Consider the following 26,875-nt stretch of genomic DNA (forward strand, 5'->3'; position numbering starts at 1 on the left):
AAATTTGATAAGATTGGTGTTTTGCACATAGAGAAACTAGAGACGTGTAAGTTGTTCACTAACTAGCATATGCACACCATGGGTGTATACACACAATTTAGAAATTTTAAAAAGATGAAATTTACAAAGCAAAGAAATTAAGCAAAATATTCAGAACACAGGATATTATTTAATATTAATTAAATAGATTTAATTAATAATAGGTGTAATTAATAGATTGTAAAATTCTAAGTATTACTATTCAAAACAGAGGGTCCTGTTTACATCTTACATTAGCCTTTCATTCTCTGCTTCAGTGATGGGTCATTTTAAAAACATATGTGAGGTAGGTATAGTGGTGCACACATGTAGTGACTCATGAATAGAGGAGTCTGATGAATGACCGTGCTGTTTCTAGGCATTGCACCCTAGGACTGTATATTTTGAAGCAGAGTGTATGTTCAGAGATTGAGCATCACACTGTAAACCAGTGTAAATCATGTGTAATTCTGTCTGTTGCATTGAAGAACCCGAGCAGGTAAAAATCAGTGAAGCTTTTCTAGAAATCAGGGCACCCTTACCTGCCTTTGTGGCATCTATAAATTCTCCTTGTGCAGAGAGTATCTGCTGAAGCACATTTAGGAAATAGACTAGCTTGTTTTTATGCAAATCAATAGGTTCACTAAAAGGAAAATGGTTATCAACTTGAAAGGGATCTGTGGAAAAAGCCAGTGCTACATTATCTGAAGAATTCAGATATTAAAATTTCCACCGTTCTTATCATAAAAAAAAATGTTCTATTGGTTCTTGACCAAATAATTGTGAGACCTGCCCAGAATTATCAATCCTGGAACCACAGGCTAATAATAGAATGAAAACCTTTTTTGGATTAATAAAGAAATGTATCATTCTATTGGCCTGTTATCCCAGAACAGTTCCATAGCGATGCTGTGAGAAAGGATAGCTAATAATGCAGGAACAGTATAGGAATAGGAGATATGCTGAACTTAGGAGATATGCTGAACCTGAGTATTCCTAAATGCATTTTTGTCCTGCTTTAATACTGTACATGCAAGTTCACTGCAGTTTTGGGGAGATGAGGATCAAGATTCCCCTTAAGAACATCAAATAAAAGTTGCAGTTGTGCTGTGGGAATTTTTAACATAGGTTTAATCCAATTCAAGTCCCCTACCTGTTTCTGGAAATCATTTGAGATTTTCCAGTGTCTTTTCTAAACTATAAGAATGACTGTTGAAGGCATTATCAGTTTTTCTCGATAGAAGATTGGAATAATACATTGATTTCTATGGGGGGGCTATAATGAATTTATAGTTGATTAATCCAATTTTTACCTCAACAAATAACTTCTAGGATTTTATTATTTTTAGCCAAAACAGAATGTCATCCATATGAGTGTAATAAAAGCCAGAAGATGTAACTCTAGCTCTCTTCCAAGTAGTAGCAACAAATTTTGACACCAAGTTGGGTTATTTGTCATTCCTATGGTAAAACTTTCCAAAGCCATCCTTCCATTGGTTCAGATAAGTTTAAAAAAGAAAGTACACTGAAAGCAAATCTTTTACAATCTTTAGGATACAAAAGTATAGTATAGAAACGGTCCATTAAATCTAACAGTGTAATAAGTCATTCCATAGGAATAGTAACAGCTGTGGAAAGCCTGGTTGTAAAGGTCCAGTTAATCCTGTGGTAACGTTCACTTGATACAGATCTTATAGCAAACACCATTTTCCTCCTTAATCACCAAAACAGGAGAATCGTGTCCATGGTCAGATTCTTTTAATCTGCTCTTTCTTTCAGATGTTCCAAGAGTAATGGCTGGGAGACTCGTGTCTTTTATTTTTTTATGGGGATCTTCAGAAAGCCAGGTTACAGGATCATCATGATACTATTCAGGAACTCCTAGCAAAAATACACCAAGTTTTGTCTGTTACATTTTAGAATAGGATTTCAAAATTGTTATTTCTTGCAACTCCTTTCCCAGACTGTTTCCAGCAGTTGATCCTTGTGAGAACATCATCTGTTCAGCAGGGGTATTGGGCATGCCTAGGTTTTAAACAACATCTCAAAAATGAACCGCCAGCACTCACAGCACATATGCCTGGAAGGAAACTGATTTACCCTCATCAGTTTTCCAATTAAGAATTTTGGAACTTTTTGAGGCCCATGGGAAACTCCTACTCCTCTGAGCTCTGCTTGGGTGCCATGAATAGGCCAGTGGGAAGGCCAAGATTGATGGGAAAGAAGTGAGATCTTGACACCAGTGTCTAGCAATCCCTCAAATTTCTTACCTACTATCCATAGAGACCTGGTGTTCCTCTTTAGCAGTTCCATCTAGTACACATCTGAGGACCCAAAGACATTCTCTGCCACATTCCTGAACAGACTTTATCCAGTTAAACTTTGTTCAATAACCGTTAACAATACATTGTCCTTTTCCTAAAGTTTGGATGCCAAGAGGAACAGAAGCCATAGCTTTATTCTCACCAAATATAATCCCATTCTATAGTTCCTGGAAAAATCTGCAAGTCCTTTATGGTGACACTCCTTATGGCAAAAGGCCCAAATATTCCAGTAGGTGTGATCTGGACCTCCATTTCTTGTGTTAATATGTATCTGGAGTTGAGACCGAGGTCATTAAGATTTTTCCTGAAAAGTTTTGGTGCATAGGAGTGGTGGGCATTAAAAATGGCTGTTGGGTTGACATTCTCCCCTGAAAATAAGTCTGATGCCTTCATGTAGTTTCTATGAAAAAAAAAAAAGCAACAAATAAATAAGTGGCCATTCTTCACCACAACTCAGGAATCTATACTCATTTCCCCAACAATTTCCTTGTTTACAATGAGAATATAAACCTGGCAATTTAGCCATCAAGACCTGAGCTTTGTAGACATTGTCAGTTAAAATGCCCAGAAGGATCATATTTAAAGATCTGTTACCATTATCTTTATTCGTTTTTCCCCTCGTTGGCTGCCAATAATTGAGGCACCTTTTGGCATTGGAGGGCAGCGGCCAGAGAGAACACTTGTGAATATGGAGACCAATATCAGCAAAGAAGCAGAGGTAATTGATATCTCTATTTTTTTCTTAAAGGATGGATGGCAGTCTGGCATGCTGTATTAGCATTCTCATATACCAGTTGTTTAACAATTCCCCATCAACCACCAGGCTGTTGACTACCTGCAAAAAAATGGAGTGAACACAGTTCAGGAATTGAGTCATGCGATAAGTCTGTGGGGTAGTGGACCAAGCCACCAGAACTGGTAAGATTGTAGCAAAGTTCAGAATCCTGATAAAGCTCATAGTTGAGAATGGCAGGAGTTCAGACTAGCTCCTGACTAGAGTGCTGTCCTTGAGCATGAGACCATAACACTCCACTAAGAGGGCCATGACAACTGGTCATGTAGCATAGAGCCTAGAGCCCATGTTAATGAGGTATCTGGAGACCTGACTGTTTAGCCGATGAGCATCCCTTCCTAGGCATCCCTTCCTGCAAACGGTATTTAATCTCTGGTTCACCCTGAGAAAGTCATCTGCATCCTTATCGGTCATGAAAAAAGGAGTTTGGACAAGAAAGGACTGTCGCCATAAAGGACTTCTGTGAGGGGAGGCCTTCATCATACTAAGTAAGTCTCCCAGAGAAGGCCCCTCGGCACTCCTGGAACTCACTCAGAGGTAAAACAGATTCCCCCCACCCCAGGCTCATTGAAGGCCATGGCTCGAATTCTCACAACCTCACAGCATCTAGGTGTCCAGGAGTTTGAGAACCACAGACTCCATCTCAGCCCCTGCCATTTCTCACCCAGAGACACATGGGCTTGGACCCCTGTCTTAAACTGCATTTTTTGCCTCCCCTGAGCAGCATGTTGGCATCCCATGAGCTTGACACCGCAGCTGAGAGGCAGAAATGCAGAACCAGAGATTTCTTAGTGCTTTTAAGAGCACCACAAGAGGGCTGGAGAGATGGCTCAGCCGTTAAAGGCTAGGCTCACAACCAAAAATATAAGAGCACCACAAGAAAAGAAGTCAAGTTTCTTTGATCTCAGTTTCTTCAAAACGGAATTGTTCTTGTAATGTATTTTTGTGCTTCTCTCCGGTATGGCTAATAGAAGTCTGGTTACATAAACTTATTCGTTATTGCCTGCCGATATTATTCAATTAAATGTTTGAAGAATCCTTTATCTGTTCCATGGACAAAACATGCTTTCCTAGTCTGGTGTGTCCTGTGATGGCATAGAGCTTGAACTCATGAGAACTTTACTCACGAGCTTTCTTAACCTGTAGAGCATAAATTGTCTGGAGGCCTGCATAAGGTTGTCTATTGCATGAGTCTTTGTTCACCTCACTGACCAGTTTAGTTGTCCCAGGCCCTACTGCATCTAGTGCAGTGATAAAAGTGTGTCATTGCTATTCAAAAAATGTTTGTTTTTAAAGATAAGGTGCTTCCATGGTTTTTAGCTGTGATAGACACAGAAGGTAGTGTCGATGATGAGTCAAATCATTTAATATGGTGAGTTTCAGTTGTGTAAATTATACCTCAATAAGGTTGGCTGAATTATGATGAAAATCCAAGTCCTAGCCTTGAGAGTGTCAGCAGATAAAGTCAGGGATTTAACTGGAAAAGAATGGAGTCCTGTTATTTAGAATGAAGATGGGAAGGACAATTGAAGCTAGAACTTTGAGCCCTCAGAATCTCATGTTTTTTTTTTTTTTTTACCTGAAAAACATGAAATAATACCCTCATGCTCTCACCTTGATATGTTGCCCTTTTCACATTTGACTAAGGAGATTAATCCTTTTTTTTTTTTTTTGGCTACTAAACATCATTGACTTTCTGTGGAAAAACTGTCAGGCCAAGGAATATTGAAGTTCCTAAGGGCGGACTAATATTTGCCTCTCACCTATAACCAATTAAGGTGAAGCAGAGTCATGGATGGGAAGTAGAAAGGTTCTGAGGATCTGATCTATACCTCTAGAGAACTTAGTTTTCTAATTTGGTGAGGAAGTAGCCAGGGGCAATGTGTGTGAGAATGTATTTTAAGGGTGTTGGATAATAGTGGGAGAAACATAAATCTGGTTCAGGTGAGATGTATTGATAGAGGCCCTCTGAATAGAGAGGTTTATTATGAAAGGGGTTTTGTTTGTTTGTTTGTTTTTTCTTTTTTTTTTCAAAAAGGTAGCAAAAGACTGAATGATTGGCTGGTGAGTTTGTCAGAGGATGGTCTACTAAAAAACGTGAAGATTCTGGATGAGACCATGCAGGAAGAGCTGCCATGGGCAAGTGAGATACCTATAGATGGCCCATTGTGTTGCTTCACTGTAGCCAGTGCACTCTGTTAAGACACAACCTCAGGGCTTTCATCCCAGGATTGTTTCTTGCTGCTTTCTCTCGTTTGTCATTGTCATACTCCTCATTCATTTGTCTTGGTGTGAGTTGACCCTGGGAGGTCCTCACTGCCTGTAGTCTGCTGTTATTATCTCCTGAGTGATAGCCCATCCTAGTGTGTAAATTTCCTATAGATCAATATGAAGATGAACTTTTATGAATTAATGTTGTTTAGATGAATTAATTTTATAAAAATCCCTGATTTGTTTGAGATAAATCTAGGAAGAAAGTTTAAGGAGATGGTTTTTGTTGTGACTCCTCTTCATAGAACAAGTAAAGGCTACATACTAAGGAATACAATGGGATTTCATAAATTTCACTGAGAAGAGAAATAGGCTTAAGACAGAGTTGTAATCAAGATAAAACATTCATTGTAGGTCAGGTCTAAGGATGAAGCTACAGGTGTGTACTATGATAAAGCAAGGCCATGTAAAACTCGCTTTGAACGTACAATGGACTTATATGAAACACTACTTTGAACTTACTATCAACATCCTTCTATTTATGTCCCCTTTTATGCAACGTTTTATCCATGAGGTAACTTTTCTTACATAGAAAACTTTTTGTTTAAAACACTATTAAAAGCTGAAAGCAATAAAAAGGTTGGGTACAGCCTTTTTCAGGTTCACCCAGTATGCATGTGTCTATTCTGACGCTCTGACTCTCTCTCTCCCTCTCCCTCTCCCTCTCCCACTCTCCTCCCTCCCTGCACACTGCCATGTTTCTCATCATGATGATAATGGTCTGAGCCTTGGAAAGTGTAAGCTAGTCCTAATTAAATGTCCTTTGTAAAGGTTGTTTTGGTCATAGTGTCCCTTCACGGCAATGGAAACCATAACTAAGACAGGATTTGGCACCAGCACTGTGGTATCGCTGAGATAGGTCTGACCATGTTTTTGTTTGTAGGGATGTGGATTTGGGGACTTTGGATTTAGAAGTCATGGAATGTGAATGGCATTGGTACTGAGGGTGATTTGAATTTTGGAGATTGTTCTTACGAAGTTTTGTTGAAGAAAGTTGCTGCTTTTTGCCCTTGTCTGGAAAGTCTACCTGAGACTAAAGTGAGACTCAGATTAATTGCATTGACAAAGGAAGTCTCGGAAACACCCAGCATAGACTTTGGCCTCTGGTTTACTCTTGAGCATTTTGATAAAATGTAGCAAGCTTAGAGAGGAAGAGCTTTTTTAAAAAAAAGTATTATTCAAGTGTTAAAGGGGCACCAGGAAGTAGAATTGAGTTGAATCTTACATTCAAGAAGATAAACAGATTAAAGGAGTTGTATTTTCATTTGGGCTTTTACTCTGGAATGAATTTACAATCCAGTATGGTGTTATATACCTTTAATCCTAGTAGACAAGCAGATCTCTGAGTTCAAGGCCATCATGACCAGAGCAAGTTCCAAGTAGATAAAAGCATAATTCCAGGCATGCTTGACTACTTCTTTAATCCCAGCACTCAGGAGACAGGCGTGCAAATCTTTGAATTAAAAGTCAGTTTACAGAGCAAGTTCCAGGAGAGTCAAGATTAGGCAGAGAATTAATTCATTGAAAACAGAAAATTAGGCAATAATGTAATAGAACGAGGAAGGGCATGCTCCAGCTCCAAGAAGCAATAGAATTTGACAGCTTAGGCCATGTGGCTCTGACTTTAGACTTAAGAATAGAAGGGGGTGCTGGGACAAGTGATACTGGTTAGCTGGAGCTAAGAAATTAGTGGTGATTAAAAAGATACCAGCATCACGGAGTGAAATCTCCTGGGAAGTTTACTGAGAGCACAAAGAAACTGTGTTCCAGTGATCTTCAGGGTTGTACCACATACTTTTGATCTGGATTCTGAGGCATAGTGTTTGTGCTAATAAAGACCTTGTGAAAAGTAATTAAAGATGAGCTAAATCCCAGGTTTAGTGGCATCTGCCTTTAACCCAACAACAGGAGACATAGGCATGCAAATCTGAATTCAAAGCTAGTCTACAGAGCAAGTATCAGGACAACCAAGCATAGACCATAAAGGGAATCATCAAAAATCCAAAACTGGTGAAGATGTAATAGAACAGCCCCAGCAAGCAAAAGAATGTGGCAGCATTGGCCACATGGCTCTGGTTTTATAGTGGAGAATAGGAGTTACTGTGACAATTGATGCTGGTTAGCTGGAGCTAAGAATCATTTAACAGTGATTAAGTCTAAACCAGAATCACTGAAGCGAAATCTTCCTGGAAGCCTCTTCTGAGAGGACAAAGATGTAACATGCAATTATAAAAACAACCCACACTATGGCTGCCTAGGCATGGGCAACGGTGGTCTCCCCACCCCCATTGGGAACCCCAAGCAGTGGTCTGCCTAGGTTCCCGCAGTACTGCTGAACTGCTTGTACTTCCCAAGCCATCTGCCCTCTGCTGCTAGCCTGCCAAAACTGGCTATTGCTGGCTCTAATGCCCTAGCTCCATAAAATGAAAACCCCAAAGGCTTGTAATTTACCAGCCAAATTTATAACAGTAAATCCTTCACCCCACAAATGCCTACACAAAGAACTCAAAACTCAAAAGATACAAGCTGCACACCTAGATTGGACAAATGTGCCCTACATTACTCAGTCATCTATCTATGAAACTCCCAGCTCCCCCACCCCTTTCTCTCCTTTCCTCCCTCCCTCCTTCTCTAAAACTTTCAGTTCTGCCCCCTGCTTCCACTGCCCAATCACAGGCTCTTGGCTTATCTGACTAACATTTTACCTGACCTCACCTAAATACAGGCAGCCCTTTTGCAGGGGTAGAAAAAACAGACAGCAACCCACAGCACAAAGATGCTATTCCAGAGACAGGCCTCATGCCGACATCTGGACTTGGTAATGTGTAAGGGTCACCCTGAGGGGCACTGGTTTTGAAAGCATTGAGAGGTCATGAAAAGCAGGAAAAGCTTGGCTTTTTGAGAAGCAAAGGAAAGGCTACTGTTGAAGGTGCAGCCTCAGTGGCAGTTGAAGGCCCACAGGTGTTATCGGTGAGTCTGAGGCCAGCTTTGTCTGCAGAATTTCAGGACAGACAGGGCTACACAGAGAATCTCTGTCTCAAAAAATAATAGACAGACAGACAAAAATTTCTTTAGTAAGTGTATAATTCAGGCATGGACACCCACCCTTTTAATCCCAGCCTTCAAGAGTAGACAAGTAGATCTCTGACTTCAATTCCTTGATTTTTTTAAATTTTTTTATTTTTTTTTGTTTTTTCAGTCATCTTTATTAACGTGGGGATTTCTTGTTTACATTTCGATTGTTATGCCCTTTCCCAGTTTCCGAGCAAACATCCCCCTAACCCCTGTCCCTCCCGTTCTCTATGTGTGTTCCCCTCCCCATCCTCCCCCCATTACTGCCCTCCCCCCAACATTGGGGGTTCAGTCTTGGCAGGACCAAGGGCTTCCCCTTCCACTAGTGCTCTTACTCGACTATTCATTGCTACCTATACATTGGAGCCCAGGGTCAGTCTATGTATAGTCTTTGGGTAGTGGCTTAGTCCCTGGAAGCTTTGCTTGGCTGGCATTATTGTTCACACAGGGTCTCAAGCCCCTTCAAACTCTTTCAGTCCTATCTAATGTTCCTTCAACGGAGGTCCCGTTCTCAGTTCAGTGGTTTGGTGCTGGTATTCGCCTATGTATTTGCTGTATTCTGGCTGTGTCTCTCAGGAGAGATCTACATCCAGTTCCTGTCAGCCTGCACTTCTTTGCTTCATCCATCTTATCTAATTGGGTGGCTGTATAAGTATGGACCACATGTGGGGCAGGCTCTGAATGGGTGTTCCTTTCGCCTTTGTTCTAAACTTTGCCTCCCTATTCCCTGCCAAGGGTATTCTTGTTCCCCTTTTAAAGAAGGAGTGAAGCATTCACATTTTGATCATCCATCTTGAGTTTCAAGTGTTCTATGCATCTAGGGTAATTCAAGCATTTGGGCTAATACCCACTTATCAATGAGTGCACACCATGTGTGTTTTTCTGTGATTGGGTTACCTCACACAGGATGATATTTTCCAGTTCCATCCATTTGCCTACGAATTTCATAAAGTCATTGTTTTTGATAGCTGAGTAATATTCCATTGTGTAGATGTACCACATTTTCTGTATCCATTCCTCTGTTGAAGGGCATCTGTGTTTTTTCCAGCTTCTGGCTATTGTAAATAAGGCTGCTATGAAAATAGTGGAGCACGTGTCTTTGTTATATGTTGGGGCATCTTTTGGGTATATGCCCAAGAGAAGTATAGCTGGGTCCTCAGGTAGTTCAATGTCCAATGTTCTGAGGATCCTCCAGAGTGATTTCCAGAATGGTTTTACCAGTCTGCAATCCCACCAACAATGGAGGAGTGTTCCTCTTTCTCCACATCCTCGCCAGCATCTGCTGTCACCTGAGTTTGTGATCTTAGCCATTCTCACTGGTGTGAGGTGAAATCTCAGTGTTGTTTTGATTTGCATTTCCCTTATGACTAAAGATGTTAAACATTTCTTTAGGTGTTTCTCAGCCATTCGGCATTCCACAGCTGTGAATTCTTTGTTTAGCTCTGAACCCCATTTTTTTTTGGTTCTTTTTTTTCGGAGCTGGGGTCCGAACCCAGGGCCTTGCGCTTCCTAGGTAAGCGCTCTACCACTGAGCTAAATCCCCAGCCCCCTGAACCCCATTTTTTAATAGGGTTATTTGTCTCCCTGTGGTCTAACTTCTTGAGTTCTTTGTATATTTTGGATATAAGCCCTCTATCTGTTGTAGGATTGGTAAAGATCTTTTTCCAATCTGTTGGTTGCCATTTTGTCCTAAAAGCAGTGTCCTTTGCCTTACAGAAACTTTGTAGTTTTATGAGATCCCGTTTGTCGATTCTTGATCTTAGAGCATAAGCCACCACTGGTTTTTGTTCAGGAAATTTTATACAGTGCCCATGTGTTCCAGATGCTTCCCCACTTTTTCTTCTATTAGTTTGAGTGTATCTGGTTTGATGTGGAGGTCCTTGATCCACTTGGACTTAAGCTTTGTACAGGGTGATCTGCATTCTTCTATATGTTGACCTCCAGTTGAACCAGCACCATTTGCTGAAAATGCTATCTTTTTTCCATTGGATGGTTTTGGCTCCCTTGTCAAAAATCAAGTGACCATAGGTGTGTGGGCTCATTTCTGGGTCTTCAATTCTCTTCCACTGGTCTATCTGTCTGTCTCTGAACCAATACCATGCAGTTTTTATCACTATTATTCTGTAATACTGCTTGAGTTCAGGGATAGTGATTCCCCCAGAAATCCTTTTACTGTTCAGGATAGTTTTAGCTATCCTGGGTTTTTTGTTATTCCAGATGAATTTACAAATTGTTCTGTCTAACTCTTTGAAGAATTGGATTGGTATTTTAATGCGGATTGCATTGAATCTGTAGATCGCTTTTGCTAAAATGGCCATTTTCACTACATTAATCCTGCCAATCCATGAGCCGGGAGACCTTTCCATCTTTTGAGATCTTCAATTTCTTTCTTCAGAGGCTTGACTTTCTTATCATACAGATCTTTCACTTGCTTGGTTAAAGTCACACCAAGGTATTTTATATTATTAAGGACTATTAAGAAGGGTGTCATTTCCCTAATTTCTTTCTCGGCTTGTTTCTCTTTTGTGTAGAGGAAGGCTACTGATTTATTTGAGTTCATTTTATACCTAGCCATTTTGCTGAGGGTGTTAATCAGGTTTAGTAGTTCTCTGGTGGATCTTTTGGGATCACTTAAATATACTATCATATCATCTGCAAATAGTGATATTTTGACTTCTTCTTTTCCAATCTGTATCCCATTGATCTACTTTTGTTGTCTGATTGCTCTGGTTAGAACTTCAAGAACTATATTGAATAAGTAGGGAGAGAGTGGGCAGCCTTGTCTAGTCCCTGATTTTAGTGGGATTGCTTCAAGTTTCTCTCCACTTAGTTCAATATTAGCCACTGATTTGCTTTATATGGCTTTTAGTATGTTTAGGTATGGGCCTTGAATTCCTATTCTTTCCAGGACTTTTATCATGAAGGGGTGTTGAATTTTGTCAAATGCTTTCTTAACATCTAATGAAATGATGATGTAGTTTTTATCATTCAGTTTGTTTATATAGTGGATTATATTGATGGTTTTCCGTATATTAAACCATCCCTTCATGCCTGGGATGAAGCCTACTTGACCATGATGGATGATTTTTTTGATGTGCTCTTGGATTCGGTTTGCCAGAATTTTTTGCATCGATATTCATAAGGGAAATTGATCTGAAGTTCTCTTTCTTTGTTGGGTCTTTTTGTGGTTTAGGTATAAGAGTAATTGTGGCTTCATAGAAGGAATTCAGTAGCCCTCCATGTGTTTTAATTTTGTGGAATAGTTTGGATAGTATTGGTATGAGGTCTTCTATGAATGTCTGATAGAATTCTGCAATGAACCCATCTGGACCTTGGTTCTTTTTGGTTGGGAGACCTTTAATGACTGCTTCAATTTCATTAGGAATTATGGGGTTGTCTAAATGGTTTATTTGTTCCTGATTTAACTTTGATACCTGATATCTGTCTAGAAAATTATCCATTTCCTGCAGATATTCAAGTTTTGTTGAATATAGGCTTTTGCAGTAGGATCTGAGGATTTTTTTTATTTTCCTCTGATTCTGTATTTATGTATCCCTTTTCATTCCTGATTTTGTTAATTTGGCCACATACTCTGTGTCCTCTGGTTAGTCTGACTAAGGGTTTATCTATCTTGTTGACTTTCTCAAAGAACCAACTTTTGGTTTTGTTGATTCTTTGTATAGTCCTTTTGGTTTCTCCTTGGTTGATTTCAGCTCTGAGTTTGATTATTTCCTGCCTTCTACTCCTCCTGGGTGTATTTCCTTCTTTTTCTTCTAGAGCTTTTAGGTGTGATGTCAAGCTGCTGACATATGCTCTCTCCTGTTTCTTTCTGCAGGCACTCAGAGCTATGAGTTTTCCTCTTAGCACAGCTTTCATTGTTTCCTATAAGGTTGAGTATGTTGTACCTTCATTGTCATTTCTTCCTTTATTTTTTCCTTGACCAGGTTATCATTAAGTAGAGCAATGTTCAACTTCCATGTATATGTGGGCGTTCTTCCCTTATTGTTATTGAAGACCAGCTTTAGCATGTGGTGCTCTGATAGGACACCTGGAATTATTTCTATCTTTCTGTATCTGTTGAGGCCTGTTTTATGACCAATTATATGGTCAATTTTGGATAAAGTTCCATAAGGTGGTGAGAAAACAGTCTATCCTTTTTTTTTTTTTTTTAGGATAGAATGTTCTATAAATATCTGTTAAGTCCATTTGGTTCATGACTTCTCTTAGTCTGTCTATGTGTCTGTTTAATTTCTGTTTCCATGATCTATCCATTGACGAGAGTGGGGTGTTGAAATCTCCTACTATTATTGTGTGAGGTGCAATATGTGCTTTGAGCTTTAGTAAGGTTTTTTTTAATGTATGTAGGTGCCCTTGTATTTGGAGCATAGACATTTAGGATTGAGAGTTCATCTTGGTGGATTTTTCATTCGATGAATATGAAGTGTCCTTCCTTATCTTTTTGGATTACTTTTGTTTGGAAATCGATTTTATTTGATATTAGAATGGCTACTCCAGCTTGCTTCTTCAGACCATTTGCTTGGAAAGTTGTTTTCCAGCCTTTTACTCTGAGATAGTGTCTGTCTTTGTCTCTGAGGTGTGTTTCCTGTAGGCAGCAGAATGCAGGGTCTTCATTGCATATCCAGTTTCTTAATCTATGTCTTTTTATTGGGGAATTGAGTCCATTGATGTTGAGAGATATTAAGGAAGAGTGATGTTTTGCTTCCTGTTATATTCGTATTTGGATGTGACATTATGCTTGTCTTCTCTTTGTTTTGTTGCCAAGACAGTTAGTTTCTTGCTTTTTCTAGGGTGTAACTTGCCTCCTTATGTTGGGCTTTACCATTTATTATCCTTTGGAGGGCTGGATTTGTAGAAAGATACTGTGTAAATTTGGTTTTGTCATGGAATATCTTGGTTTCTCTATCTATGTTTATTCAGAGTTTTGCTGGATACAGTAATCTGGGCTGGCATTTGTGTTCTCTTAGGGTCTGTATGACATCTGTCCAGGATCTTCTGGCTTTCACAGTCTCTGGTGAGAAGTCTGGTGTAATTCTGAAAGGTCTGCCTTTTTATGTTACTTGACCTTTTCCCCTTACTCCTTTTAATATTCTTTCTTTGCTTTGTGCATTTGGTGTTTTGACTATTATGTGACAGGAGGAGTTTCTTTTCCGGTCCAACCTACTTGGAGTTCTGTTGGCTTCTTGTATGTTTATGGGCATCTCTTTCTTTAGGTTAGGGAAGTTTTCTTCTATGATTTCCTTGAAGATATTTAGTGGTCCTTTGAGCTGGGAGTCTTCACTCTCTTTTATACATATTATCCCTAGGTTTGATCTCATTGAGTCCTGGATTTCCTGTATGTTTTGGACCAGTAACTTTTTCCATTTTCCATTATCTTTGACAGTTGTGCCGATGATTTCTATGGAATCTTCTGCTCCTGAGATTCTCTCTTCTATCTCTTGTATTCTGATGGTGATGCTCATATGTACGGCTCCTTTTCTCTTCCTTTGGTTTTCTATATCCAGGGTTGTCTCTCTTTGGGCTTTCTTTATTGCTTCTATTTCCATTCTTAATTCCTTTACCTGTTTGATTGTGTTTTCCTGGAATTCTTTTAGGGATTTTTGTGATTCCTCTCTATAGGCTTCTACTTATTTATTTATGTTTTCCTGCGTTTCTCTAAGGGAGTTCTTCATGTCTTTCTTGAAGTCCTCCATCATCATGATCAAATATGATTTCAAATCTAGATTTTGCTTTTATGGTGTGTTTGGATATTCAAAGTTTGCTTTGGTGGGAGACTTGGTCTCTGATGATGCCATGTAGTCTTGGTTTCTGTTGCTTGGGTGCCTGTGCTTGCCTCTTGCCATCACTTTGTCTCTGGTGTTACCTTGTTCTGCTATTTCTCACAGTGGTTAGACCGTCCTATAGGCCTGTGTGTCAGGAGTGCTCTAGACCTGTTTTCCTGTTTTCTTTCAGCCAGTTATGGGAACAGAGTGTTCTGCTTTCAGGCGTGTAGTCTTTCCCGTCTACTGGTCTTCAGCTGTTCCTATGAGTGTTTGTCCTGAGTCCTACTGGGGTCCAAGATGGCGTTAGGTGTTTTCCTCTGGAGTCAGAAATGTGGGCAGAGTGTAGTCTCTTCTGGCTTCCCAGGCGTGTCTGCCCCTTGAAGGTTTAGCTCTCCCTCCCAAGGGATTTGGGTGCAGGGAGCTGTTGACTGGGTCCCTTCAGATCTGGACGGTGTCTGGACCACAGGGGACCTCCTGCTTGAGTGCTCAACTCCTTGATCTTAATTCTCCAATTCAGTCACCTTTACATATTCAGACTAAGTTCAGTTCTATTGGATTATTTTCCCCATGTCAATAGAATCTGTTTAATCATTTTATCTGGAGTCTGGCTTTACTTTTGATGCTGTCCAAATCCCAATCCATTTTCTATGGTTATAGTTTTCCAAACACAAATCTAATCTTTATATCTTCCAGATTTCAACCTTGAAATAAGCTTCTCATGACTCCGAGATAACAAGACACTGGGCAGTGCCTTGACACTACCCTCACAGTTTAAGTTTTACTTATGGTTACTTTTGGTTAAAAACACCAGTGTGTGGGATTCGTTGCATGGAGCCCTTTCTTTACAATTCAGCATTGGTTTTTTTTTTTCTTTTCCTTTTTCTTTGACTTAAAAAATTTTGTTTTATATCATCTACAGCCAGTTTCCCTCTCCTAAATACTTAGCACATCTAAGGCCACATACTGTTTGCCCACATGTGCACTTGGCCAATTCTAAGGCCATGTGCATGTACAATCAACACAGGCCAACCCAAATATGACTCCTAACTTATGACACAGGCTAGGATGAGAAGTATAAAGCTACCCAAAACCTTTTGTAGTTCTCTAGGTCTCTGGTGAAGTTACAGTGCAGGCTCTATGGCCTGTTGTTGATGCTCTATCATTGCTGTTGGTGCTCTGTGACCTGCTGGTAGTGTTCTATGGCTTGTTGTTGGTAGCTGTGATAAGATCTGGGCAGACTCAGACTTTGCACCATGGTAAGGGGGTAGTAGTGAGAATAAGTGAAGAGATGAGGTGTCCACTGTGGTTCAATATGTTTACCTGATGTTGCTGCATATCCTACATGGAAGCAGGATCTCTTCATGAGTTAGTTCCCCTGGCTGCACTTGTGCATAGCATGGGGAACAGAGCACTTGTATGAATACATCATACAATGAGCTGGCCTCAGCTGGATTTACAGTACAGGACAGCAGATTTAATGAGTCACAATGTCCTAGTTTCTCTACTGTCTTCTGGAAGTTCTGCGCTTGGCACTTGACATTCAGGTGTAGGATCCGTCTGCAGTTAATTCTCCACAGGTATAAAGTCTGTGTTATTAACACATTTATATGTAGATGCCACAGTGGTTCAGTCACATGTGTTAGTAACACAAACTCACTGGGTTTCCTGGCCTCATTTTCCACATTTACTCTATTTTAAATGCATTTTTAAAATTTGTTTGTTTATTTGTTTCTATGTTTGTGCTTAAGTTTTCTTGATCTCTTTATTCTTTACTAGATAGTACAGTCTTTATTGCAGTTATATTCATACATTTAAACTTAGAGGATGTCACTATGTTTAGTATTCATCAAATCTTGTGTGTTGATCTTGTTTTTATTTATGATTACCTTTTCTCATTAGTATTCCTTTATTGCTAACATAACCTATTACACTTTTTATTGGACAATTGTTGGATCTGTAGCTCAAATTGTATATTGTTACAATATTGAAATAATAGCCAAGATGGCAGTAAACCACCTGGTTGCTTTCTATTCAAGATTAGCTCAGCTCTCTACAAAGGAGACCATCCTCCATCAGACACAAGTCCCAGTGGGATTCACACTTCTCAATGGTTAAACGTACAATGTTAACCTCTCTCTCTCTCTCTCTCTCTCTCTCTCTCTCTCTCTCTCTCTCTCAAAGTCTTTATTTTATTTTTATGTAAGTGAGTACACTTGTTGCTGTCTTCGGACACACCAGAAAGGGTGTTACAACCATGTGGTTGCTGGGACTTGAGCTCAGGACCTCTGGAAGAACAGTCAGTGCTCTTAACCCCTGAGCCATCTCTCCAGCCCTTAACCTTCTCTTTAGAAAACAAAACAAAAACCAGGAAACCCTACAAACTTTTGTGAGGTTAGCATAAATATAGGAGCCGATAGTATTCTGGCATGACCAAGGCAGGTAGACCCCCCCCACATTGCTAAGGACAGAAAAAAGATTTCCATGGCCTCAAATAGAGACAGTTAAGTCTATCCATATGTCTTTTTTAAAAAAAGATTTATTTATTTTATGTATACAAGTATACTCTGTCTTCAGACACACCAGATCCCATTACAGATGGTTGTGAGCCACCATGTGGTTGCTGGGAATTGAACTCAGGACCTCTGGAAGAGCAGTCAGTGCTCTTAACCACTGAGCCATCTCTCCAGCCCCTATCCATATGTCTTACTACCTAGTTATTGTGGAAGCCAAGTTGTCATCAACTTGTTTCACCTTCTCCTGAGTCTCCAGACCCAAGAGGTTGTTTGGCCTCATTTTCTCCCAGTTGAGAGTGGGCTGGACTGAGATCACACAGATTTCTGATACTTCCTATTGAGTGGAGTTGAAAACTTTCAGATTTTAACGTGTTTGAATATTTAAATGAATTTAAAACTTTAGGAGCCTTTTGTGGCACTCCTACACAGTTAGAAATTTAGCTTTTGAATGGCATCATCTACAATAGTTACACTTAAGCACACCAACAGACTGCTTTCATTGCTTCTACCAGAACCTTTCCCAAGTTCTCTGATGGAACTGGGTAGCCAGGGAAACAAGGGATAATCCCATGTACTCAGAGAATGGATAAATATTAAAACCTGAGCTTGAAGGTCACCAATTTTTAAATCTCTTCTTAAAGACAGGATAAAAAGATTATATTAAGGAAGCTTGTAACCTAGCTGGAGGATCTGGCTTCCTCTTATTTGGAAGAAATTTTTTTCTTTCTGTCTGTCTTTCTGACTCTCAGTGATTCTCTCTTTCCCTCTTTCTCTTTCTTTGTTTCCATTGGAATCTTTCACTGTTTTCTTTGGAGCTCTTTTCTACTTGGGTTGCATTCTTTTCATAGTTTATGTTAGCTCAACAGCCTCATGCTCCTCCGTTTAAATGCTTGATCTTCAATTAGTAGAACTGTGTAAAATTAAGTGGCATGCCATGTAATAGTATGCTTGTCTCATTTGTTTAAATGTATTACTCTAAGTGGGCTTTGAGATTTCAAGAGATCACTATTTCAGCTTGCCTGCCTGCATATCAGGATGTAACACTCAGCCACAGCCCTGCCCAAGATGATAATCAAGTTACCCTTTGTCACTATAATTCTGTGCATGTTCTGTGAAATCAGGTGAGACTAAATGAAAGAGTAATGGACTGATACAATTTTTGGCACCAAAATTACTCATGACTCATGCAGGTCTATGGGAGGTGGATAACATGGACAGAAATTAATGACACTTGTGTGGTTTTGAAAGAAAAAGAGCTGTACGTAAATTCAGATCACAGTCATGTGCTGAAACAGAGCCATCAATTATCAGGGTGATCATTGTCATCAAAGAGAATGTACCTACTCTTCTTTGGACATATACAAAATAAGTTTCACCCAGCAAAGCGTTAACTATGGCAGGAAAAAACAAGGTGATTCCTTGTCCCAGAAAGCAACTCTATACAGATCCTGCAGATACTTTGTTCCAATGAGGCAGTGTGCATCCAATCCTAGAATTTCTTACGGCATTATTGTCTATATGCTACTTTTCCATGAAATGAGAAAGACACAGATTGTAAGGGTTATAGATTCTTCTTCTTTGATCAGTGTCTTTTCAGTCATATTTTTGGCTGAGTCTGATCTCCAGTGAAACGTCTAAGAGAGTTCATTGTGTGAATCCATGATGATGAAACCTGGACTGCATTTTGAAACCACAAGATGTTGAGATATCCAAGATTTTAGACATCTGCCATGAATATCTGCATATAGGGTGTGGAAAGAGGCAAAGAATGAGGTATATGGGAAGTTGCAGTGACAAATGGCCATCTGAGCTATGTGAAATTAAATTCCCAGGTATCTGACCAAGAGTTGGAGGATTTGGTATTTGCCCAGCAGGTCTTCAGGGTTGCCTTGGTTCAGTATTTTCTTCTTAGTAAAGGATATATGTATTCTGTGCTATTGTATATTAGAAAGATGTAATTTGTATTTTGATTTTACAAAATGTCAAAGTTAAGAGATTACCTTTAGTGTTATAAGAAATTTTGAATATTTGAACAGTATCAGGACTGAGGAATAATGTGGTTCCTGTCTTTGAGCCTAGGATAAATGTATTCTCCATTGACCTGTATGAAAATGTGGTGGGTTGAATGAAAAATCTCCAATATATAATGATGTATTTTAGCCTTGGTCTCTGGTTTGTGGTCTTCAATGGTGTGTTTGTACCTTTAGGAGGTGGATCCTTTCTGAAGTAACTTAGTCACTCTGGATGGGATTTGAGTCGTTATTCCTTCATCACACTTATCTGTGTTGTGTGTTTGCAACTCAACAGCTAATATTCTTTCCACCATCACCAACATTACAGGCTCTATCCCTAAATAAAATATGGTAAAATTTTACTTTTACTTGTAAAACCATTTTTATAACATGATATTTTTATGTTTATATTTTGTCTTATGGAATTAATTATACACACACACACACACACACACACACACACACACACACACACACACACACACACATATCTCTGGGAACACTACCCAACAATTCCTTGCCTGTTGAGTCCAACCGAGGCACACCTGGCAGAGGTGAGTTGCATGTTCTCCCCTGACCTCCATTTTCCAATTCTGAGCTTGTCCTGCCTTCCTGAAGAACCTTAGGGAATGCCAAGAGTGTCCTGCTTCCATAGAGAGGCCTGCAGGGGAGGTCCAAGAATAACAAATGACACAGCCAGCCAAGTTGGGTCTCCTGTCCTCTATGTCTGGCCCACAGCTCTTCCTGCCTTCTAGGGGAGTCCTGCTGGCATCAGAATCATCCAGTCAACACCAGGGAAAACCAGATTCTTAAAGGACAGTGCAAAAGTACAATCAACAAGAGTCAGGGCTCCAAAGCTCAAATTACTCAAGATACCCACAGACTTTGAAGCTCAAAAAGAAGGGCAGCCAAAGTGTGGATGCTTCAGTTCTTCTTAAAAGGAGGAACAAAAATGTCCATAGGAGGAGATATGGAGACAAAGTTTAGAGCAGAGACTGAAGGAATGGCCATCGAGAGCCTGCCCTTCCTTGGGATCCAGCCCATATACATACAGACACCAAACCCAGACAATGTTGCTGATGCCAAGAAGTACATGTTGACAAGAGCCTGATATAGCTGTCTCCTGAGAGGCTCTGCCAGAGCATGACAAATACAGAGGTGCATGCTGGCAGCCAACCATTGATATAAGAACAGGGTCCCTATTGGAGAAGTTAGAGAAAGGATTGAAGGAGCTGAACGGATTTTGTAACCACATAAGAACAGTAATATCAACCAACCAGAGCTCCCAGGGACTAAATCACCATCCAAAGAGTACACATGGACAGACCCATGGCTCTGGCTGCATAGGAAGCAGAGGATGGCATTGTTGGGACAATAGGAGGAGAAGCCCTTGGTCCTGCCAAGGCTTGATGCCCCAGTGTAGGGGATTGTCAGGGTGGGGAGGTGGGAAGGGGTGGGTGGTTGGGGAGGGATAACACTCTCATAGAATATTGGGGGGATGGGATAGGGAGTTTATGGATCAGAAACCCAGAAATGGGATAGCATTTGAAATGTAAATAAAAATATCCATTTAAAATGTGTTTGCATTTCAAATGTTATCGCCTTTTCCCCTTCTCCCATACCCTTAGGCAAATGGATGGAACTACAAAATATCATCCTGAGTGAAGATGAAAGTTAGAAAGTTCTCATATTAACAATTTAAAAGTATACCTGAAAGCTCTTAAAAAAAAAAAAAAACAAGCAAAGAGAAAAGCACACCAGAGAGTAGAAGGCAGGAAGTAATCAAAATTAGGGCTGAAATGAATCATCTAGAAACAAACAAAACAACACAAAGAATCAAAGAAACCAGGAGCTGGTTCTTAGAGAATATCAACAAAATAGACGAACTTTTAGGCAAACTAACCAAGAAACAGAGACGATATTTAAATAAAATCAGTAAATGAAAAGAGAAACATAACAACTGAACCAGGGAAAATTCCAAAAATCATTAGGTCATACTTCAAAAACCTATGCTTCACAAAATTGGAAATTCTTATTGAAATGGACAATTTTCTACACAGCTACCACTTATAAAATTTAAATCAATATCGGGTATACTATTTAAACAGCCTCATAACTCAGAAAAATAGAAGCAGTCATTAAAAGTCTCCCAACCAAAAAAAGCCCAGAGACAGATAGGTTTAGTGCAGAATTCCACCAGACTTTCAAAGAAAAGCTAGTTCCAATACTCCTCAAACTGTTCTACAAAATAGAAACAGAAGGAACCCTGCCAAACTCATTCTATGAGGCCACAATCATCCTGATACCTAAACCACACAAACACTCAAAAAAGGAAAGAGAATTTCAGACCAATTTCTCTTATGAACATTGATGCAAAAATACTCAATAAAATACAAACAGAATCCAGGAAAAAAATTAAACATATCATCCATCAAGATCAAGTAGGCTTCATCACAATGATGCAGGAATGGTTCAATCTATGGAACTTCATCAATGTAATACAATCATATTTATAAAATCCAACGCTCCTCATATTAAATGATTTACAGAAATTAGGGATAGAAGAGGCATACCTAATCATAATCAAAGCAATAAACAGCAAGCCAATAGCCAACGTCAAACTTAATGCAGAGAAACTTAAATCCCACTCTCTCCTTATCTATTCAAAATAGTATTTGAAGTTCTAGCCAGAGCAATAAGACAACTAAAGGAGATGAAGGGCATACAAATTGTAAAAGAAGTCAAAGTATCACTATCTATGGATGATATGCTAGAATACATTAGCAACCCCAAAAATTCTTCCAGAGAACTCCTATATCTGATAAACAGCTTCAGAAAAGTGGCTGCATACAAAATTACCTCAAAGAAATCAGTAGCCCTTCTTTATACAAGTGAAAAAAACAGGCTAAGAAAGAAATTAGAGAAACTAAACTTTTACTTGCTGTAACTAACCAAGCAAGTGACAGATCTGTATGACAAGAACTTTAAGTCCCTGAAGAAAGGAGTTAAAGAAAATATCACAAAATACATCTCCCATGCACATGCATAGGTAGGATTAACATAATAAAAGTGGCCATCTTGCAGATTCAATGCAATCCCCATCAAAATCCCAACACAATTCTTTATAGATCTTGAAAGAGTAAGTCTCAACTTCATATGGAATGACAAAAAACCCAAGACAGTCAAAACAACCCTGAAAGAATTTCTAGAGGGATCACCATCCATGACCTCAAGCTGTACTACAGACCAATAGTGATAAAAACTGCATGGCATTGGTACAGAAAAAGACAGGTTGATCCCTGGAATCAACTCAAAGACCCAGAAATAAATCCACACATCTATAGACACTTGATTTTTTGTTTTGTTTTATTTTGTTGTTGCTGTTGGTGGTGGTGTTTTTTAATTTACATTTCAAATGTTATCACTTTTTCCACTTTCCTGTCCATAAACCCCCTATCCTATTCCCTGTCCCCCTTCTTCTAAGAGCGTGTTCCCCTACCCTCCCACCCACCCCTTCCTGACTCCCCACCCTGACATTCCCCTACACTGGGGCATCAAGCCTTGGCCAGACCAAGGCCTTCTCCTCCTATTGTCCCAACAAGGCCATCCTCTGCTACCTTTGCAGCCAGAGCCATGGGTCTGTCCATGTGTACTCTTTGGATGGTGATTTAGTCCCTGGGAGCTCTGGTTGGTTGATATTACTGTTCTTATGTGGTTACAAAATCCGGCTTCAATCTTTTCTCTAACTTCTCCAATAGGGACCCTGTTCTTATATCAATGGTTGGCTGCCAGCATGCACCTCTGTATTTGTCATGCTCTGGAAGAGCCTCTTAGGACACAGCTATATCAGGCTCTTATCAGCATGTACTTCTTGGCATCAGCAACATTGTCTGGGTTTGGTGTCTGTATGTATATGGGCTGGATCCTAAGGTAGGACAGGCTCTCTTCAGTCTCTGCTCCAAACTTTGTCTTCATATCTCCACCTATGAATATTTTTATTCCCCCTTTTAAGAAGAACTGAAGCATCCCCACTTTGGCTGCCCTTCTTTTTGAGCTTCAAAGTCTGTGGGAATCTTGAGTAATTTGAGCTTTTGGATCATGGATTTTGTTGATTTGTGTTTTTTGCATTGTCCTTTAGGTATCTGGTTTTCCCTGGTGTTGACTGGATGATTCTGATGCCAGCAGGACTCCTCTGGACATGAACTCAGGTTAAAGGGCTGGAAAAGAGTTTTCTAAGCAATGAACCCAAAAAGCAAGCTGGGTCTTAATGTGTAATAAAATAGAATTTCAACCAAAATTAATCAAAAAAAGACAGGGAATGACACTTCTTCCTCAACAAAGGAAAAATATACCAACATGATATCTCAATTTCAAACATCTATGGCCTAAACACAAGGGCACTCACATTTGTAAAATAAACATTGCTAAAGCTTAAATTACACATTGAACCCCACACATTTATAGTGGGAGATTTCAACACCCCACTTTCACCAGTTGACAGGACAACCAGACAAAAACTAAACAGAGGAACAATGAAATTAATAGACAGTATGAATCAAATGGATCTAACAGACATCTATAGAAGATGTCATTCAAACATATACTTTCTTCTCAGCACCTCATGGATCCTCCTCCAAAACTGACCATATATTTGTTCATAAAGCAGACCTCTACAAGTACAAAAAATGAAATAAAGTCTTGTACTGTTAGGGTTCAAAAATTGCTTAAGGAAAACCTCAGACTCAAATAGTATGCAAGCATGCAAATAAAGCAAAGAGTGTTTATTCTGCAGAAACAACCAGCATGCTAAGATCACCACCACTTTAGAATAGTAACCCAAAGACATTTAAGCCCCTTTAATAAAGAACTACTTTTGCTTCTGAAATAACAGACTTCTAAAATGTAGAGCCAAGGAGTTATAAATGTTATAAAAATGTATAACCAAGGAGTTATAAAAAACATTAACTGAAGCTCACAAAGAAAAAGCAAGATACAAGAGAGAGATAAAATATTGACTTGGTTTATCTATACAAAACCAAGGACAACTTGGCTATAGTTTTTAACTCTATGAATTTGTAAGCTAGTAACAAATGATGAATGTTTAGCCAGATAATTACTCCTAGTGGATATGTATGTAGACATTCTCTGTTATAAAGCTCTTATTTGATTTATGACATTCATTTATTTGAAAATTTGTAGTGAACTTTTTACTATGTGATCATGCACTCTGGTGAAAGGTATACAAGTATTGAAAGTGAAGAGCACAGACAGGTCTCCCTCCCCTTTTCTTCCTGAAACTTCAACTCAGAGCCTCTCAATTCCTGCCAAGATAGAACAAAGGCTAATTTACCTAGCCTCCTGCTGTTTCACTGAGGTTCTAAACAGAGACTTCAGCTTCTGGGTTCTCACAGCAACCCAGACAGGAAGATAAGCTGTAGACCTTACATTTAGGATGGGTAGCAGATGTTTTATGGTCTAATTTCTGAGTGGAGACAAAATGGGATGAAAAAAAAGGGACCCTTCACTCCCTCCCAAAGTAGCACACCATCCCAAATCTTGGAAATACATCTATTGGCTGTTATTGTTGTCTCAAGACCATGAATTAATCAATGGAGATTTGATCCTTAATGAACTTAATAAGAACATTGATGATGCAAAAACCGTATGTTAAAGCAAGCATCAGCAGGATCAGGGGCCCATCTATGGTGAAGACAAGAGTATTAGCCAAGGGGACCAATTGAAAAGGGACTCATACCAACACTGAAACTGTTCTTTTTCTATTTGTCTCTCCTGGAGTCTCTTTCTAAGGGCATGGATGCTTTGACCACCCCTGAGAGATCAACATAGAAACAACATTCCTCACCTAAGACTGCATAGAGGCCTCCCTGCTGGAGGAACAGCAAGTCTAGGCCTCTTCTGTTCTTTTCTTACAGTCTGTTCTGTAAGACTACTTCTGACAGGGAGGATAGGGTATCCTACAAGACTATGATGGACTTTTTCTATATCCTGTATATCTGCATCTATCACTATCTGTAGGGCCTTGTGATTTTTATCTTGAAGTATTAAGGTTGAGGTCCCAGCTCCAGCCAGCACTATGCCAAGGAGAAAACCTAGTACTACAGTGGAAATGGCTAACTTTTACTCAACTGTTTGGAGGTGCTAGCTGGTTGATAACATCCTCCCCAGAGTAATAAGCCATTCTAGGTACATACTGTATTAGAACACAAAAATTTTCAGTTGTATTTACAACCAGGCCATGAATGCATGGGGTAAACCCCAAGGTACAAGCCCACCAAGCATTCTCTGGGGGGCTGTATGTACCCTGCAATGGTAGGTGGGGTTGCAGAGGTGGGAAGAGGCTACCTTATTTCTTTATCCCTGTCCTGTTATTGACTGTAGGATCAGCTTACCTCTATCTGGTTGCTGCCATCTACACTGAGTACTATCTGTGAATAGTTCCCAAGGATAACTATTCCTTCACAGTAGCATTTAAGCATAACCAATAGTCCTGTGTTAAGTCTGAACAGGAGGAGCAAATGGCCTGGAATGTGGCTTTCAATAATTGCAGGGGCCCTGACTCAGGTGATGGAGTGGGTAATGCAGGAGGTAGAATCCTTTTAGGAAGAAGTTCGTTGGATGAAGTGAGACCTCACTGAAGTGAAAGGGTGGTGGGTTCTGATGAGGAAGTAATGGTAGTCAGAGGCAGAGGTTGGGGTTGGGGGTGTTGTTTCGACTTTGCTAATACCTTGTTGGGATCTAAGGGAACCATGGGTCTCACAAGGCTACATTGGAACCATTAGACAGTAAATAGGAATCCCGGACCATAAACAGAGATGTGAAGTCTTCTTAGTGCCCCTGGCTTACCAGCAGTCCAATCAGCCTTCTTGCCAGCTGCTATGAACCTGATGACAAGACTTGCATCTCACCCCATAGATACATGGATAGTAAGGGGGCTCAAAACAAGATCTGCAAGTCTCTCTCCTAGGAGGCTGGGTGTCCTTTCTTATGCAGGACCTGGCTCTAGATGTCTGTATCTCCAAACTGGGTCACAGTGATGAAGTCATCTTTGAACGGGGGCTTCCAGCTTATGCATCCAACAGATTCACACCCCCATCTACCATAACACAGAAAAAGGACTCTGGACCTCCACATTGGTTCACTGGCTCTGGGCCCAAGAGTGCCCCAGGCAAACATAAAAGGCCTGACACTGTGTTCCTTAGGCTCCAGGTGAGTTGCAACTGTAACCAGGAAAGGGATGTTGATCCGAGGGATCCCATCCCTCATCCACTAAGTCACAGAGGTCTACATGAAGATCAGGAAACCAGGGGCCTGGGAGAGCTAAGTAGAAGGTAGAGTTGGCAATCTTCCCTGTTGAAGCATTAATAACCTGCCAGGTTAGAACCAGGAGATAGAAGGGCTAGTGGCTGCTACAGCAAAGCATGAGTAGCAAGCAGGCAGGATCAGGAATGTTAGAGTCAGTTTCAGTGGATTGACAGGGTGTGGGGTGACCTTCCATTGTGGTAGTCTGTCTGGAAGCCTCTTCTGCTGGGACCCCAACTGGTATATCATCTCTTTCCTGGAAAGCTTAACATGGGAGTGGTGTATACACATCCAGATCCTGTCCACCTTAACAGCCATCAGTATGATCAGGATCACAGTGTGCTGTCCTTTCCAGCATGGTTCTAGAGTTCTGTAATTATGTCTCTTAATCCAGACTTCATCACCTGGTTCAAAGCAATGAGAATTAGGAGGGAGTGCAGGCTCATAGATTTGGCAAATGTTTGGCCATATTTACTTTGCATCCTGTGAAGGGCCTGCATCACCTCCAGAAATCTCTGACGGTCATGTTCTGTAAGAATTTCAGATTGAAGATTAAGTAGGAGTGGAGGAGTTCTCCCACATAATATCTTAATATATCCAAAATATAGGGGGTATTTCTAGCTTTATATAAGGCATAGGGTAGAAGAGGCACCCAGTCTCCACCAATTTTTAGAGTTAATTTAGTTAAGGTCTCTTTTATGGCCTGGTTCATCCTTTCTACCTGCCATGAACTCTGGGAATGATAAGCTCTATGTAGTTTCCAATCCGTCTT

General features: G+C 40.0%; 1 protein-coding gene across 6 annotated transcripts in view; it reads left to right on the forward strand.

Moving 5' to 3' along the window:
* Zfp77 (zinc finger protein 77) overlaps window positions 1-26,875 on the forward strand; it is a 46,406-nt gene that overhangs the window by 16,474 nt on the left and 3,057 nt on the right. The window contains exons 5-6 of one of the 6 annotated variants that reach the window (XR_010053548.1): window positions 3,091-3,260; window positions 22,922-23,963. The exons of 2 other annotated variants lie outside the window; for them this stretch is intronic. Coding sequence is in view for 3 of the 4 variants with exons in the window: in XM_063264476.1 (XP_063120546.1) it covers window positions 2,983-3,060; window positions 22,922-22,953 (110 nt within the window). In the remaining variant the exon portion in view is untranslated. Of the gene's footprint in view, window positions 1-2,982; window positions 3,061-3,090; window positions 3,261-22,921; window positions 23,964-26,875 lie in introns of those variants that run through there. 3 more of the 6 variants (XM_063264476.1, XM_039080019.2, XM_039080018.2) reach the window with 3 other exon arrangements.

The sequence above is a fragment of the Rattus norvegicus genome, chromosome 7, assembly GCF_036323735.1.
Source record: "Rattus norvegicus strain BN/NHsdMcwi chromosome 7, GRCr8, whole genome shotgun sequence".
Taxonomy (NCBI): Eukaryota; Metazoa; Chordata; class Mammalia; order Rodentia; family Muridae; genus Rattus; species Rattus norvegicus.